Source organism: Propithecus coquereli, unplaced genomic scaffold (genome assembly GCF_000956105.1).
Source record: "Propithecus coquereli isolate 6110/MARCELLA unplaced genomic scaffold, Pcoq_1.0 Scaffold305, whole genome shotgun sequence".
In the NCBI taxonomy this organism is placed as follows: Eukaryota; Metazoa; Chordata; class Mammalia; order Primates; family Indriidae; genus Propithecus; species Propithecus coquereli.
In genome coordinates, this window is record NW_012148675.1 from 1,799,796 (window position 1) to 1,818,604 (window position 18,809).

General features: G+C 44.2%; 1 protein-coding gene across 1 annotated transcript in view; it reads right to left on the bottom strand.

The window, feature by feature from the left end:
- Positions 1-18,809, bottom strand: part of EML6 (echinoderm microtubule associated protein like 6) — a 255,683-nt gene that overhangs the window by 12,593 nt on the left and 224,281 nt on the right. The window contains exons 28-30 of the mRNA XM_012649839.1: positions 4,163-4,241; positions 2,601-2,730; positions 851-949 (exon numbers count right to left, since the gene is read on the bottom strand). Of these exons, the coding sequence (XP_012505293.1) occupies positions 851-949; positions 2,601-2,730; positions 4,163-4,241 (308 nt within the window). The remainder of the gene's footprint in view (positions 1-850; positions 950-2,600; positions 2,731-4,162; positions 4,242-18,809) is intronic.

Sequence of the window (18,809 nt, forward strand, 5' to 3'; positions counted from 1 at the left end):
GAGGAGAAAGGCTACAGGAAACTTGCTTTTAAAGGCAGAGCCCTACAGATGTTTATGTCCAACACATACACACTTGTGGAAGATTTTATACAAAGGAAACTGGTGCGGTCAGTGATTTGTATCTGCACTTCAGCCAGATACAATCAGTAAGCATGACACGTGGACATGGTTTTGCCGTACAGATTCGAGCTACTCACGGATGGCACAGCCTTACCTGGGGTTTCGGTGATATCACCTGCATTGGGTGTGCAATGGCAATGAGGAAGCGTCAAGGGAAAACAATAGCTAAGATAAGTCACGTTGCTAACAGTGAAGCACTTAACACCAACATCAGAAAGTTCCAAATGAAATTGAAAAATGGGCATGGGTTCAATGAAAACAAGCAGTGAGGTACTTCGGTAAAAACTGTCCTTGAAATGACAAAGTAAAAACAGACAAATGAACAGACTCTTCGTAAATGTGAACCAGTTCACATTTGTCATCGGCAGTTTCCAGGGCACAGAAAGGCCAGGCACATTGACTGCAATCTGCCCCTGCCAAGCACCCTCACCAGGCTTTAGGACATAGGGTTCTGCGCTTGACACCTGGGGTCTGAGAAGTTATTCTCGCGAGTCCACAGGGATGGGGTGTCCATTTATTTGGACCATTGGGTTTTGGTCTGACTTCGTGGTCCCTCAGAATCACCAATCACTGGATGCATCAACTCAGGCACCACAGATATAGTCAGGGCTCGACAAATCCCCACCACAGGGTGGACATCAGCGACCGCCCCTCCCTCTCCCAGTCACTGCTGCTAAATCAGTGTCCCTGCTCAGCCAGGACAGCCTCAGCTGCTGCGAGGCCCTCCTACCTATCTGGCTGGTGGCCACCACATTTCTGTACTTGGGGTGCTGGTTCACTGTGAGGCAGAGGATGTCATCTGTGTGCTCCAGGTAGAAGCTCTGGCTCCCTAGGAGAGAGAGAGAGATCATGGGAGGATGAAGAGTGGAAGCTAAAGACTTTTCAGGGCAACCCCAAAGCATCCTGCAGAGTCTTTGGAAACTCCTTGCAAAAGTGAGAGCTTAAAGCCCCCACATTCTCACGTTCAGAATCATCTTGGAGGAGAGGGAAGACCATTTTTTAAAATGTATGTGTTCTCTTCTAGGTCCGGGAGAAGAAAAGCTGGTGTCTGTTATCTAATACATTCAAGGTCCACCTCAATCCTTCCTGTTGCCCGGTGAGGGTCCAGAGCACAGTCCAAGAGCAGAGGATTTCAGAGTCTGAAATGATGAAAGTCAAGGCTTCCTCCTCCCCACAGCACAAGACTGGTGACTGCTTCAGGCCTGCCTCTGGGCAGGGTGGGGGCGGGGCTCAGAGACGATGCTTCACGCAGCAAAATGGCTCCACTTACTCACGTGAAATGAGCAGTACCCAGGGCTTCCCTTCCCAATCCACCAGGTGCACGGGCAATGGCTTACCCTCAAGAGCGCTAACTCACCACGTGTCACAGGAAGTGGAGGAAAGGGGAGGAAGCGCTTCATCACCTCTTGTAGCTAATGGGTTTGTTGACTTCCTACGTGGCCACTTTAAACCCACCCTAGTGCCCAAGAACCGAGAGGCGGATGATGGCACTGATACACACACAAAAGAGCACATTGCTACCAAAATGATAATACATGACAAGAAAACCAAGCAAACATATAGACAATTTCAAGGCCCTCCTCCCGCAAAAGACACAAATCGTTATGTGCCCAGCGATTTCGCTGTCTAAATTCATGTATGACTAGGCAATTTTATGTTCCTTCCTACAGAACTGGGAAGGAACATAAAAATTTGAAAAAGGTTATTTAAGATACGAAGTAAATGAGGCAAAATGCTAACATGTTTACATCTGGTGATAAAGATAGGGGTGTCTGTTAACTTCTGAATGCTGCTTTTTTTTTTTATTTGAGCATATTACTTGGGTACAAATGTTTAGGTTACATATTTTGCCTTTGCCCCACCTGAGTCAGAGCTTCAACCGTGTCCATCCCCCAGACGGTGCACACTGCACCCATTAGGTGTGAATATACCCCTCCCCTCGTCCCCCACCATCTGCCCAACACCCGATGAATGTTACTACTGTATGAATGCTTCTTTTTGTTTGAAATGTTTATTTTTTACCTTATGTCATCATGTGGTTTGGGTACTTTTATTTAATTGTTTTCATTCTCATTGTAAATGCGGCTAAATAGTGAAAACAAACAAACCTAAAAAATGGGTCATTGTTAACAACTAATGAGAAAAGTTTCCTATGCTTTGTTCTTGGTTACAGTCTCCTCTGAAGAATTTCTCCACCCCTCACACCCTCTCTCTGGCTTCTCTCCATGGGGGCCTCAGAAGAGCTGAGTCAACACCACACCTCCTTCCAGGACCTTCCACAAGGTAAGGCCGGGCCCAGGCCAGGGAGAAAGAGGGCTCTGGGTACTCCCAGGACCAAGTGCTACCGGGCTGGAATTGAGCGGAACAGATTTACAGCAAAGGAAAATGCTTCAGCTTTTGGGTACCTGAAGAGTAGGAAAGTAGATAAAAGGGCTAAAAGAAAAAACTTGGGTCCCGAAGGTGGTTTCTTTCTCCGTTACCTGTGGAAAGGTTCTGGACGACGCCAGCCGCCGCCGTGTGGAAGATGATGTCCGCCCCGTCGTTAAGGTAGTGCAGGTTATTGCGGCAGTCGAACCCTCTGTAGCCGAACACGTGGTCTAGAGCCAGCTCCTACATGCACACACACGGTCAAGCGACCCTTACAGGAGGTAAGCGCACAGGTACACTGCTTGCACGGCCACAGGAGCCACATGGTCACGGAGGCAAACCACCACGCGCTAAGAACACTTTGCTTCTTGACTAGCTGAGGATAAGATGCAGCCCCTTCTTTAGTCCCCTGAAATGCTAAGGGTGGCAGGCTAACACTAAGAATTACAGTGACTTTTCTAAAGAAACCAGATGTACCTCTCGGCTCCTTGGGTGTGCCAAAGCCCACAGATACGATGCCTGATAAAGGTTACCTGGAAGTTTCCTGTCTGCGCCCTGGCAGGCACCCCTTAGGTGAGCTGAATGAATGGTGGCTAAAGTCTTGCTCTGATAAGCTCCTAGAAATGCGGCTGGGGCTGGCAGAGAGGAGCAAATGCCATCCTCGTTCCACTGTTTAGGGCTTGCTCTACAAAGTTTCTGACATTTGCATTTTTTTCCCAACTAGATACAATTTGGGTTTTACAGTCTTTCTCTTCTTTCTGTCTTGTCTTCCAAGACAAAGAGCAGTGGCTGATTCAGATCAGTTCTTAACTGAATTCAACACAGATGATTCGGGCAGTGCCTCTGCCTGACCCTGTGCCTGTGGGCAGGAGACAAGGTTGGGAAGATGTCGGTCCCTCCTGATTCTGGCTTTTTCTCTCTCTCTAAAATCACTGATTGCAAACATCAGATTTATGTTCCTAAAATGCCATGACACCTCTTTACTCAAAAGCATTCACTGTCTTTCACTGCCTATGGGATAAAGCCCAAATTCTTTAAGCTGGCACATTGACTCCTCACCCACACATCTGACTGTATCTCCGGTAGCCCTTGGCCACACTTAGCCCATGTGTCATGAGCATTCTTATCTTTATGATTTTGCTGGTTTGCTTTTTTTAAATCTCTCGCTTCGGTATCCCTTTTCCTCCTTTCAACTCAGGAGTGTCTACCTACCCCCTCAGTCTGCCCCCAAGGTATGTATCCCCGAAACTGTGTGCATAATATGTGACTCTGTCCCCAGTCCTGGTGAGCAACTGACTCAAGCTGGGTTGATCAGATGCAGAATTCAGAATTAGGAGGTAGAATTTAGAATCTGGTAGGTCAGATGTTTAACTGAGGAGATGTAAACTCAGGTGCTGGGAGGCACCCATAGGCTGCCACATGCAGGCAGACTAGTTCCAGAAGTCTGCAGAAAAAAAGAAGAATGCGTCAGACACACAAGGCCCTGTTGGGCAGGTGAGAGGTGCCATCTTGGTGGAGGGCGCGATGCTATGTAGAAGGGAGGGGGATGAGAGCACCAATAGATCCACGCAGGTTCACGTGATGGTATCTGTGGGACGTGCAGATGGTGACGTCCACCAGGCAGTTCTGACAACAACAGTAGCAGATTAAAAGCAAAATAGTTTAAACTTCTTACCTCAACCAGTTTCTTCTTTTTGGTGATGTTGTTCTTCTGGAGTTTCTCAGGCTGGGGAGCTGCTCGGCTAACAGGCGGCCTGGAACAGAGAGCAGCCAGGGAAGCAGAGTGTTGAACAATGGCTGTGGCAGAGGCTGCTTGCCCCACAGGCCCCTCCGCCTGGGTTTGCTCTGTCCTGCCCTCCTCCCCACTCCCCACCCCCTGCAAAAGTAGCTGCTGACACTAACGGCCCACGAGATGGGCCGGGATTCACAGACACTGAGCTGGGCTTCCCCACACCTAAGGTGCCATAGTCGGGGTCAGCCCCTCCTCCCTGTACTTAGCTTATCCTGGGAGCTGGAAGCACATAAGCCAGAGGGCTTGTTTTAAAACAAGGAGGAGCCTAAGCTCAAGAAGGAAGAGGCCACATTTCCTGAAATCACTGGCCATTTTTCAGACAGGGATGTGCCAATGTTATTCAGAACTAGGTTGTCCAAGATCACAGGGGGGGTGGGAAGCCAGACTTACAAGCCTGGCTTTGAAACAGGTCCTCAGGGCCACGTGCCATGTGCACAGGTTGGCCTTGCTACACAAAAGGGCAAGAAGGCAGCAGAGGGATAGAAGACAAAGAACTCCTGCCTCCCACTCTGCCCTGTACCTCAGAGCAACCATCTATGTTAAGCTGCTCCTGTCATACCAAAGGTTGCTTTTTCCTTCTCAGTTTTGGGGATTTGGGCCTGCAAATTTAGCTGAGATTTTGTAATACATAAGCTCTAATGGACTCCCATATGAGTAGGCCGATTCTTATGATGTGGGGTTACCTACAATCAGACTTCTCAATGTTTATGAAACCAGGGATGGGGGAAACCTGCTCCAGCTCCCACTGCATGTTCCAAATTCATTAGTTATTGCTGTTGGGATATGCAAAGAGAAAGGATTACCTTGATCCCCTTGTAAGCAGCAAACAAAGCCAAGTGAGAAACTTAGTACAGTTTAGAGTAGCATTAGCAACCACTTCAGTCATGCACAAGCATTTTCCAAGTGAACAGACATTCCTGTGTGGCACAAACCATGCTTCCCCAGCATGCCAGCAAAGAACTAAAACAGAAAGGAAAGAGTGCACCAGTCTACAAATTCAGAAAGCTCATACCCTGGCGTCTCTGGGCAAACTCTGCACTAAAGCGCCTACAGAATAGGGAGAAAAAAGGAAGCCTTGTCAATGCTTCCCGCACACTCTCTGTGACTTTACGAATGCGCCTGGGGACTCTGCTTATTTTGGAGTGTGCTGGGGAGAAACTCGTCAGAAAAACAATGACATCCTACTGGATGTTGTTGGGAGTTATACACAATGAGTGCTTTGTCTCCAAATCAACTTCAACTCATAATTTAGCCTAATAATTCCCAGTGTTTCTTGGTAGGTCAGTTTGCCTGCTGGAACAGCTTGCAGGGGTTTTTTTTTCTTTGCAGGGGAAAACAAGGTACCTTTATTTTCTCAGAAACTCTTCAATCAAAACATGTTATGTAATCATAAGTGATAATTGGACCAAATGGTATTATAATCACCACCGAAGAATGGGTAGAGAGCACATCTCTGCAAAACGACACCCCCGGCTGACATCATCGCTACCAAATTGAGCAAAATTGGGAGGCTGGGGGCATGCCAGTTCGCACAATTAGACACTTCCTTCGCATTAATTACTGCTTCCCAGGACATCTGCTCTTTCTTCTGTTTTAGTGGGACTTTCAAATGAAATCCATGGGTTTCTTCTTTCACCTAAGAATATTTAAGTGTATGACAAAAGCAAGCCAGGGTCTGTGATAAGAGCAAGAGGACACTAGAACTATGGCATGGTTCATAAGGCATAATTTGAGATTAAACACAGGGCTCGTCTTCAGGGGACACACAGGTTGTATAATATTTAATATATTATACAGTGTATGTAGAGTATGCGTACAAGCACAAACACCGTGTATTTATATATACATGACACTGTATATATACACACAGGCAATCTGATGCTTTTTTCACCTTGATTTTCAGTAAAAAAAATAACTGAAAAGTAAAGCAATCTCGGAATGTTTTTTATTTCACAAGCATACGTTTACAGCTGTACTGCTTCAAAACTGAAGATGAGGGGAGCAAGGGGAAGAAACCTGCATTGTGGCAAAGTGAGCGGATTTTAAGTATTGACCCTTCGCGGTTGTGGGTTCTGCATGAACACTTAGTACCGGATGTTCACCGAACACCTGTGCTTTTCTCCAGAGTGGTGTGCATACTTACTTGACAATTCCCTGCCTCCAAAGGAAAGCAAGTTAAAACACAATACAAGTATTAAAGGCTTCTTTCCAGGCATCTATAAACAGTGCTCATAACATCAGGTGTGGGAGGAACTGCCAAAAATTTCAAACACAGCCAAACACTGGAGGTTTAACATTCTTCAGTGGATCTAAATCCTTCCAGATTCAGATTCCGCCGAAAATGTGACTCTGAAAAGCTTTGCTGAGGTGGGAACAAGAGGAGGCCATGAGGACACTCACTCACTTTTCAGCCCAATAAACTCTCTATAGTTAGTTGTCCCCAGTGGGCACAGGGCGGGAGAGTGAGGAAGACAGTGAGTGCGGCTGGAGCTGGCAGGGAGACCCAGCAACGGTAAGAGCTGGGAGGGCAGGAGGGTGAGTGAGGTGGGAGGAGCAGAGACACAAAGGGGCTTGGTGGGGCAAGCAGGGCTTTGGAGTGATTCAGGGACACAAAGGAGAAGGAGAGCTTCCATTGGGCAAGAAATTTAAGGAGGATCCTGGCAAGAGAGCAAGCAAACTAGATAATCAGGAGGGCGGGCAGTGGACAGGCCTGGGCTCTGGCACAGCAGAACCTGCCAGGGAAGAGAGAATAAAGGCAGAAAGCCCAGGGAGAGGCCTGTGAACTCAAGCTTGTGGCTTGTGTTGAGAAACAAGGCAAACCTGTTCCAGTGCCCGTGGGAGGAGTCACAACCTTGCCCCCCTACTTCCCCTGTGGAAGCAGGTAGCACATTCTGTGGGCAGGGCAGGACCAGGAGAAGGTCCCTCCCTGCTGAAACCCCACTGCCCAGCAGCTGGGCTGCTGAAGAAAAAGCTTAGACTCAACTGAAGATGTGGGGAGTGTTACCCTACACAGGCTCTCTCCCTGCCAAGGCCCCCAAGGGTGTCCAATGCCTGGGTATCTGCCCATCCTTGTCCCCTCCCCACAAGGTGCTGGGCTGGCAGAGTAAGGGGTGGAACAGAACACACGATGACTCAAGATGTGTAGGAAGGGTCAGGGCCAAGGCTCTCAGGGAAGCTCCTGAAACAACGAAGGAAGTTATGAGAGTCAATTGCGACACAAGGTAAATGCAACGTGAGAGCCAACTGGGGTGGGGGGGCAGGTAAGGTTTGGAGAGCCGGTGAGAAAGTCATTCCAAGCAGTTTCTATAAAGAGGGGTGTGGGTGAACTCAGTTCCACTTGGCTAAGAAATGCAAGTTTGAAATAGTTTTCAGTGGTGTTAGTCAGACGTTCAAAGTGTCCTTGGAAGAAACATAGCTTTCTTCAGATTCCAAAGTGTGCCATAAAATGTTCCAAGAGTTTTCAAAATGTCTTGGGAAACCAGCTACCCTTGATCCTGGTCTTAGCTGGGAACCAGTACATGATCTGAGCCTGTGTTAGAACTGTCCTCCAGCAAGATCTATCACCCCATGGATGGACTTCGGTGAGCCCCAATACTCATACAAAGTTGTGTTTGCACATGTACATTTTCCTAGGGAAAGGAGGCACATTTCAATTAGATTTTCAAAGATGTCTGTGACTTGAGAGAGAGATTAACAATCACTGGACTAGTACAAAATCCAGGTTTAGGGAATGTCCCAAAGCCATGGGCCTCTCTGTTATCAAGATGAAGGATGCTGGATTCTGTTAAGTGTATTCCTAGTCCTTCCAGAACCATGTACAGAGATGCTCAGTGGTGAAGCAGAGCTGAGGGAAAGGCATCAAGGCGGGAGAACCATGGGATCCCCTGAAAGACACCTGCCGTCTTGAAAATGCTCGACTGAAGCCTCTAACACGGCCTTTTTGTTTTTAAAATGGGGATATAGTCCTAGACTTGGACATTTTAGGTGAATATAAAATTATCTTGGTGAAAGACTGAGGGCATAAAGGATGGAGTGGCAGGAACTAAGAGTGAAGGTGGGCAAGAGGATGTCACTGCAGTCATCCAAGGGAGAAATGAAGAGCTAGCACAGTGGTTGTGGAGAAGGAAACAAGAATATTTAAAGAAATGTTGGTGAAACAGACTTCACGGCATTTTGTAATTGATTGTCTTTGGGGATGAAGTAGGAAAAGCAAACCAGTGCAATACCAGTTTTCTGGCTCAGACGTCTGGGTGGATGGAATGCCATCAACCAAGGCAGAAGGAGGTGGTTTACGAGGGAAGATAATGAGTTCGGTTTTGGCATGTCAAGCTTTGGACATCTGTGAGATGGCTGTACTAGTCGGAAGTTTAGTTGAGAGGCAGGAGTCAGAGATGTGACCCTGGGAATCACCAGCCAATGGGTGGGATGTATGAGTTCAATCTGGGAGAGGCCACAGGTGAGATCCCGAGGACCAATGGCATGGAAGGGGCTGGAGGAGCAAGCAGAGGGGAGTACACTGAGGAGAGAGGCAGGAGGAGGGCCAGGAGAGGTTGTTTCAAAAAGTTGAGTGACAGAATGTCTATAACTGCGTTGTACAATATGGTAGCCACTGTCACATGTGGCCATTAAGCACTTGAATTGTGGCTAGCGCTATAACTGTAAAATACACACCAGATTTTGAAGACCTAGTAAAAATAATTTTTTTGAGAATGTAAAATAACTCAATAATTATATTAATTACATGTTGAAATGATAATGTTTTAAATATGTTAGGTTAAATAAGAATATATAATTAAAATTAATTTCACACAAAATTAATTTCATTTCTCTTAACTTTTAATGTGGCTACTAGAAAAACCACACATGTGGCTCCCATTATATCAATATTTCTATTGGACAATGCTACACGGGAAGAAACAAATTCTTTCAGCATGACAATGACAGAGGAGAGTGGATGGACTGGGAAGTTAGAAAGCCCCATGTCAGCAGAATGGTAGAGACAGAAGACAGGTGCCATGGGCTACAGAGAGAAGGAATGACTGTGTCAAGCCTTCATGAGAAGGGAAAAGGGAGGGAATTTGCAAGTGTGTAAGACCAACGGATTTTTTATTCTTCTTCTGAAGAGAGTTGGATGGGGATGGGAAAGACTGGAGCATGTTTCTTGGGGGAGGACATGGATCCCGCTGAGGGGGAGTGACACAGGAGACAGCGGAGAGAGATGATGGAGAGCACAGATGGACAGGAGGCAGGGTCCAAGTGCCAGCTGAGGGACCCGGGGACTCCCCCTTCCTATGAGAAGGAAGGAAGTGAATGGTTTATGGAGGTGAAGGACGAGAAGACAGAGGAGAGAGAAAGAAGTGCCAAGATGGGGTTCATGCCCAGGAGCGTCTGCTTTCTCAGTGGGGGAGGAGAGAAAAGCCATCTGCCAAGAGTGGAGGGGCAGGAGGTTGAGGAGGGGGCAAAACCTGGCTGACTGCGGAGAAGCAGTAGAGGGAACCACCCGAAGGGGAGAAGGGAAACAGGCAGCGGTGTACAGGGCGGGGCATAGCTGGCAATGTGGCCTCTCCGGTGGTGGCAGTCTGCACTGGCGCGGGATTTTCTAGTGGGTGGTGGAGAAATTGGGCTGTAGCAGAAAGAGGGGCGAAGGCCCAAGAGGACTGGGAGAGTGGCATTCGGGCAAGCAGAAAAGTGAGGCCAGGAGGGGGCTGATGAATGTGGGGAAAAAATGGAGGTATCTAGGCACTGGATGTCTTAATGAGGAGGAAGGTGAGGTGTTCCAGGAATGAGAAATACAGAGGAAAGAAGGGTAAATCGCACAGGGACAGAGACATTCCAGGTGATAGCATAACGCATGGCATGGTGGGAGCTGGGGTTGACCAGTTGACTGTGAGCTTGATGGCTCAGAGACAGGAAGTGGATATAGGACAGGAACAGGGAGGGGAGGAAGATGGCAGAGCACGGTGAACTTCAAAGGAGAGGGATGCGGCTGGGTGAAGAGTATGTCAGTGTCCTTTAAACACACCCACAAGAGCACCTGTCCTCCACCCCTGACAGCCACTGACATTCCAGGGGGCATGATCTGCGCACCTGAACGACCACTTCTGCAAATGCCTCCCCAGTCACCCATCCCTTCCACACAACCAGACACACAACGGAGGGCAGGCAAACGCCCCTGGGACCATCCACTCCCTCCAAATGGAGGGTCTGCGAGATGTTCAGAGACTTGGCTAAAATAACCAGACCCAACTCTGCCACGGTCTAAGACGTTCTCTTTTGATAGAAAAGTGCTTACCTATTTTTGATGTGTTCTTTTATCTCCACAAGTGAGTAGGTTTGATGCAATGATTATACCGTAGGAGTGTGATTTCCTAGGCATATTATTCTTTTTTTAAAAAAATCATCCTGTAACGCACTTTACCTCTGGATTTTTAAGCCCTGGCCACACTTTGTGATAAACGGCGTACAAACTATTCTATAACGAATGGCAGGTTTAATTCCTAAAATTATTAGTTATATAGAAGTCATTGCTGTGCTACAAACCAACACAGAAAATCAAGGGGTTTGAATAAGGAAAGTCATTTATGAAAGTAGCATTCAATTCACTTAAAAAAAAAAATCAACTAATGATTCAGCTCTTGGTGGAGTTACCTAAACAATAGGCTTTTCAAATGATTAATTTCCAGCATTTCAGGATTTAATACATATTGTAATTTCAATTCCTTCCACCTTCAAAAAGAACAGGGGAACCTTGCTATTTTCTACCTGCTCAGAGCAGCTCAGATTGCTGGACTCTTGGAGAATTCAGGGGTGGAATGAAGAATTTAGTTCAAAGAGAAAGTCCCTGGAGCAGCAGGAGGGCTCCCCCGCTCCATTTACACTACACGGGCACCGTCTCTCTCCTGCGATGAGGCCTGAGCTTAGCTTATACACAAGACAGACACAACCACAGGTCTCTGCACTCATTCTTAGGCTCTTTAAGGTCACTCCATCCTTATAAATGGGATGGAAATGTAGAATTAAAGGCCCCCCCCCCATTTATTGGACCAAGCTTCAAGACAGGATTTGGCAGTTTTAATCGCTCTCAGTAAGGTAAATTCAGCAGCACTTGCTTAGCATGGTTGTCAGTTCTTAGCAACTCTAACAATACAAGCTCACAAAGCAGCTATTGATCAGTGATGACAAAGGGCCTCTGTCGTGGGCAGGGGCTGCAGAGCTGTTTATTTGCCGTTGACATCACTGTGAGGGGGAGCTCAGTCCCACTTCATCATGCTCATTGCCTCAGGCAAGCCTGAAATTCCCACACATTCCCTGATTAAATTAAGCGTTTTTAAAAAATTGGGGGCAGCTTCCGCTTATGAGTGACTAGCTAGAAGAGAGGATTTTGAATGCTCCCAGAACAAAGAAAGGGTAAATGTTTGAGATGATGGACATGCTAATTGCCCTGATTTGATCAGTATACACTGTATGTATGGAAACTCAGTATGTATCCCATAAATATGTACAATTATTATGTATCCATTAAAAAATTAAAAATATAAATTTTTACAAATTGGGGGCAAGTTCTCCCAGCAGACTTTGTCTCTAAACATAGCATAAAAGATTAGATGAAAAACTAGGACTGCCTGTATATTGTGGTTTGATTTAAACTCAAAGAAATCTGTCTAAATCTTTCCAATTTTTTTCACTTTGTCACTTATGAACGTGTTGTTTCATTGTAAACCTGCTAACAAAGAAGCTTTGAATATACGATAGGTGCGATGGCCAGAATAGCACAGAATTTTCTCTCAGTTCCTTTTACTTGGGGTTATTTAAATAGATTTAAACCAAATAATTCCAAATTTCACTTCTTAATGGACAGATGCTAAGAAGATATAAATCATTTAACTAAGAACAGTCCCATGGCCAGTTGGGCATCCTTGGATTCTAGGTGGATCACGCCATTTCCCACAAAGACCTCAACCACGGATGCTCATAAAATGAAGGTAAAAGTGGCTGCTGACAAAGAACGTCTTGCAGAACATTTTGAGGACATATTAATTGATTTAAATATTAAAAGAAGCAGGCTATGTAAATTCCTCCACTCATCTACTCCTTCAAGAAGTATTTGTTCACTCTGTACTATGTGCAAGGCACTGTGTTCTGACAATCGGGGAACTGAGTCTGATAGACAAAGCTCATGGTCCAGTGGAACTTTATCTTGATGCCATGGACCGGTATATTAAGGAACCAAGAATTAAAGGAGGTTATTAATTTGGGGCTGAAACAAAAAACTATTAATAAAACCAACAAAAACCTCGTAACATTTCTTTGTAAATCCATAGTGTACAGTTTTCTTTACAGGACTTTCCTTTTGCTTAAGTTAATAAGCCTATTCAAGTCGACTCAGAAAGGGTATGAGACTGCAGTAGAAGGTAAGTCTTAGGGCCTTACCCATTCAGCCACAAGCACAGTTTATGAAAGTTTTTGGAAAACCCCAATGCTAGAGTGGAATTTTGAGGTCATTTGGTGTGAGCACCCGTCAGTTCACAGATGAGTACACCACCATTTATAAAAGGCTTAGAAACCGCTTCTAATTTTGGTTTGGTAAGAGTTCCTTGGTTTCCTAAGGAACATATGCCATAGACTGACAGCGAACATACTCCATAAGGACTAAAATATTAATGTGGAATATTCACAGATTCCTTCTTTATAATCCTCTGCTAAGAATAACTCTGGCACTGCCACCTTGTGTTCCCTCATGCTGGGCAGCTGAGACGGATGGAGAGTGAAGTTGCTTTTGTGGTAGGAGGCGGCGTGTGAAAGAAAAATGGCTCCTTTCCCCTCTCCTCATCATGGAGGATTGGGACAGGGATTCCCAATGGGACGCCCCTCCCATACAAGTCTGGGGGTGTCCAAACCCCACTAAACCAGGGTGAGCATCCCTTACGTGAAAGCTGTCAGCTCCTGCTATTGCTGCGGAGGGGAGGGGGACAGAGAGAACTGGCAAAGCCCAGGCCACTGGATGGAGACTGTAACCTGAGGGCTGGGAGACAGTTGCTTAGAGGCAGGAATTTTCAAGTTGGATTATGGATTTTAAAGACAAAGTGTCAACAAGATCTCAGACTTTGATAACTAATCCACAGGCATCAGTGTCTGAAAATGAACCTAAATCTTGTTAAATTGTTAAGGAGTTTATTTATTTATTTATTCAACAATATTTACTAAGTGCCAGCATGTTCTCAATTTTAGAGATAAAGCAGTGTATAAAACAGAAATTTTCCTTGCACAGAGTTGACATCCTTCTTGAGGGAGGAGGGCTTTATGAGTAACCCCAAATCTAGTAAATAACAAGGGACTGTATTGTTCAATTCTTAAGGCCATTCCCAGGCCTCCAACCAACAGAAATGAGATAATAAAGAGATGAAAACGTGAAGCCCTCAGAAAGATCATTCTCCCCAAAGCCAATCTCAGACTTAGCAAGACAGAAAAAGGACAAAGAAGATCTTCGCAGAGAACATAAGCAGGTGCGGCCAGAGGATGACCAAGGAACCCACAACGCTGTGTTAGAGAGAAACTCAGACAGCCTGAAGTCAGGGCCTGCTGAGACCTGATTCTCTGTGGGGCATTTTCTCTAATCTCATGGTAGACATGTTGAAGTGTGCTAGAATTGTTTTGTAGTAGTTACTTATATTTCCTGAGCTGGCTGGCATGTACTCAGACTCTCCTAAACATTTAGTGTGTATTTCAGGAGGAGGTAGAAGGTAGAAAGGTATAAAATAAAACCTCAGGAAAATAGTAAAGAAGCTTCCTGTGCTGGGAAAAATCCTAATTAGCATGGATATGTCCCACTGGGGCACACGGGGGACTTGGGAAGTCATAACAGTGCCAGAGGAAATGCCGTTAGCTCCTGCCTTAGGTAACCATATCTATGGCTCTCTACAGACTCTAAAATCATAAGACATTTTTCCTAACTTTTATATTACCACCTATCTGTCATTCATATCATTCTCATCACGGTCCCACATGAGAACTAAGAAGACTGGTGTGTCAGAAGTGGGATTAACACAAAGGACATCGTCCAGCCCTTCCCACACTGCAGCTGGCCACTTGAGAGGGAAACATTGAATGCTTTTGAGGTTTTAGAGAGAAGAGGAAATCCAAGGGGAGCTGAGTTTTGCTTTGATTCTCATTGAGCCAATTCTTCTGGCAGAAGTCAGAGATTCTGGAACTTAAAACACAAAGGGAATTGAAAGGTGCCAAAAGCTTCAAATGTTAGAGACGTAACAGTAACAAAGTTGATATAAAATCTTGTCATTAACTGACTTTTGCTTTAAGAACTCAGTCTCTAGCCCAGATGGAGACTGATTTAAAGTTAAAAATTTTAACTGTGAGGATTTCTACTTTTAAATATGTGTACTATTTCCCCTTACAGGTATAGCCGAATCTTGAAACTGTGTCATTTAGGGAAAAAAAAGAAAGATGTCATTAAGAAGACAGAAATTTTAAAATGATTTTCTTATTGTATTAAGGATCTACTCTCTAGAAAACAATGTTTATCAATCAAGCTTTGTACGTTAATTAAAGTACATAAAAACAATATTTCTTGAAATAAAAAACTTTTTTAGAAGATGGCTGTGCACATGTCACTTACCCAGGTAAAACAGCTGAATATCTGGACTAAATATATCTAATAAATTTGTGACTAAAACTATAACTATCATAATTTGTATAGTTACCCATAATTCAGAAGTACATTAAACTGGAGCTAAGACAATACAACTTAAGTGTTAAAAACTAATGTTTCTACTTCAGACTTTTTTTTTTTTTTTTTTTTTTTTAAGGAAGAGATGACCTTCCCAGCCTGAGATAAGCAAGGCCTTTCTGAAGATTAAAAAAAATATCATTTAGGTTAGTTTGGGATTTTGATCTGTGGCCATAAGAAGACAAGGAGTGGGTAGTCGAACCTCTCCTTTTAGTAATAGATGAAAAATGCTATAATAAGTAAAATACCATTAGAAACTGAAAGTCTTAAGTCCCACATTGTTTTATTCATCCCTGGATAGGGAGGCCAAGCTTGCAAGCCTTAGCACTTGCTAATAAAGGACCTTAACTGACTCAGGTCACTGAGAACACAATCCCCAAGCTAATTATCGTATACACTTAGAAAAATAAAACTTAGTGAATTTTATGTGCCAATTTCCATAATAATAGTTCAATTTGTATTTATTCTTTATCTTGTCATCACAAAGTTAGTTTTCTGTCTGAATGTAGGTTCCAATTGAAAATAGCAAATAAAAATATCCATTATTACCAACCCCCATGTAGATGGTTCGGTGAGGAGGAGATGTGGACACCTATGTCTAACAGTAGGGGTTTAAAAATAAATTACTAACCGTGGCCCCACTGGGTATAGCTAGAAAGACTACTGCCTGGTAAGCTCATTTGGATTTCAGTAAAAGACAGTATCCCACACTTGGAGATATAATCAGATACTACCTATAAAATTATCAGGAAGAAAGTAGCTCCATGGACTGCACCAATGGACTCTCTCACCCTTCAACTTCTGACTGGACTCAGCTAAAGGGAGGCACTAGTGGATCAGAGGGTGAGAGGAGAATGTCAGGGGGGGCATTTATTCCCTCGATACCTCCTCAGGTTGTTTCCCCTTCCCTTCCCAAGTCTCAGTTCCGTAAGGTGACCGTCTTCCTACAGCCGTGTTCTCCACCTCTGCCAACAGCTTCCTGCCCGGGCTCCTTCAGGCCCAGGAGTGATACAGGCTTCCAGCTGTTGTTGTCCCCAGGATGGTCCCTTGTCTGTTAAACCTGCCCACACCTTTGTTACAGTCCCTTAAGGACTCAGTCACGTCTGTTCAGAGTACTCATTCCTGGGACCACAACTGACATGGAGAGTTTGGGCCAAACTTAAAAGACTTTGGGTATTCCTTTCACTGTCTGCCAATTTTATGAAATTCTATCTAAAGTACTAGATGTCCTATATTTTTTGTATTCTTTGAAGCCAATTTTAGGGAGCTTGAGCCAAGAATCAAAACCAGTAAAGCAAAAGAAAGATGTCTAGGTTTGGGACAACACTATACAACACAATCTTTAGAAATTTAAAGTTATAATACAGATGCTCCTGACTCTATAGGGACATAGCCCCATCATAAGTCCAGGAGCACACTGAACACACACTGCTCATGCCCCACTGCAAAGTAAAAATATTGTTTAAGTCAAACCATCATTAAATTGGGGACCATCTGTATATAACATGGTATATCAAAGATAGCAAAACCAAAAACAACCCTATTGAAACTATTTTTAAAAATAATTTAAAAATACCAACATAATCTTATGACTTTAAAAAAAAAAAAGAGTAATTTTTTTTTCTATTTTGGGTGTACAATAATTTAAGCAACCTATAGTAGTTACAGGGAACACACCAATGTGTACTCATAGAGCCCAGATGCCATTCTTGGGAAAGGAAAACTGAAGATGCGCGTGGGATCTCTTATCAAAAAACAAGGGTGATTTCAGAGGTACATGGTGGTACTATAAAAAAGATACACTCATCAACCCAAAGGAAGGCCTGCTAAAGACCAAATAGTAACAATTTAAACATGAAATGATGACAATAACTATTAAAATCTGTTGAACCTAAAAAAGGTTATATCACAAATAATATAAACTATGCTTTAAAAAAGGAATATCTACCAATAATAAATTAGCAGGTGCTCAGTTCATCACTAAAAAATAAAAGTAGAAGGAATGACAAATGATTTAATTGACTTTAAAAAATAATTTGTTGAATTGTAATACTACCTCCCCTTCAGAATTCAAGTAGTTACCAGTCTGAGATGTAAAAAAAATGTTTTTCTTCCTAAGTTGACTACAAGATGCCAAATCTTAGGCCAGAGGATTAAATGATAAAGTGAGATTTAGACTGACCTGAAATGTGGGCCTCCTGGGAGCTGTTGCTAAAAGTTGACCTTGCCTTCCCCCAGTCTGATGGCCTGTGTGCACTGGTCGTCTGCACCTGCGGGCAGCCAGTCCCTGAGCCAGTCTCCCAAAGAGTCAGGGAGGAGTTCACAAGCAGATGGGAGGATACAGGATTTCCCATGAGAATGACAAAACAGGGACATCATTTACATGCCAGTAGGAATTTGGGAAGCTGCACCTCTAAGAGAATATTGCTTTACTTCCTACTTAATGTTTTCGTTTCATATGCATCTATCTATCTAGAACAAAGTCTTTACTCCTGACTGCTGGCATCTCCAACGTCATTATCATCACCTAGTCGTACAAAACACGCACATGGGTGTGACAGGAATCCTTGATTGTCCTGTCTGGCTGAGGATAATATGGCAGGGACCAGGGACCACTGTGTGTTGTGTCTGATTCTTCCTCCTTCAAAATAGTAGTTCAAAAAAAGTTATCCTCCCTGTCCTCTCTCCACCACTGTCCATTTGGCATGTTAAGGTGGTTAATGTCGTCATTAGCCACAGGACCGCGAGGGGCTTTATCTGGACCTGGATGAGACAACTTCACAATACTCTGAGGTCCTGGATGTGGGGCTAGATGTATAATAGCTCCTGGCTGAGACTTTGGGAAGGTTGTAACTGCATTTTTAATCATATATGGGATAGTTTAAAATGAGGGCATTTTAAGAACGTATGTATGTATGATAAGAAAAGGGTGGAGTGTAGTAGACGTTTGTTGTTTAGGGTCCATCCAGAAATCAACCACTCTAGTTTTGTTAACAGCTCTGGATTTGGGGTTCTGGTGGAGGTGACTGCATTGCTAGTCTGTAGGTGGCAGGTGACTATTCACTTAAGAATAGTCCATCAAAGGCTTTTTTTCCCCCCCTAGGCCATGGTGATTAGTTCAAAGGTAGTCACATGACCCACCAGAGCCAACAGCACGTCATAAGACATTTGTGGGGACTTGCGAATCAGAGGCTGTTCTTTCCTGCTTATCTTGAATCGCAGAGACCGTAAGGTCTAGACACTGCAGCCATTTTGCTACTTGAAAAACTGCGATAACCCAGAGGAAGCAGAACCGAGGTATGGAGAAAAAAACAATCCTGGCAGCAAGATTTGTGTTCTCTCATCACGTGACACCAGAAGTTTCCCTGATCCCTGGATTTTTAGGAGGGTGAGCGAATAAATTCCCTTTTGCTTAGGCCAGTTGGGGTTGGGTGACTGCCCCTTGAAAAGCCCTATGTTATACAGCAAAAAACAATTTATAAACTAGGTGTGGCTTTGGTAATGGGGTAAAAGGAAATTCTTAACTTTACAGTAATTTGGTACTGAGCAAACATTTTAGTCACCTGATGAGTTTGGGAGAACTGTTTTTACTGAAGTCAGAATACAGGATTTGAGTACCATCCCTTGTGCTGTGATGACACAAGCTTTTTGTGCCTTAAATTGCTAAAACTATACTCCCTCCCCCATTTTTCTTTTTTCAAAAGGAAGCTTCCTGACATTTTGAATATTAAATAATTTAAGTTTGCGACGGACAATACAGCCATTACCTTACGAGAAAACGTGGCAAAG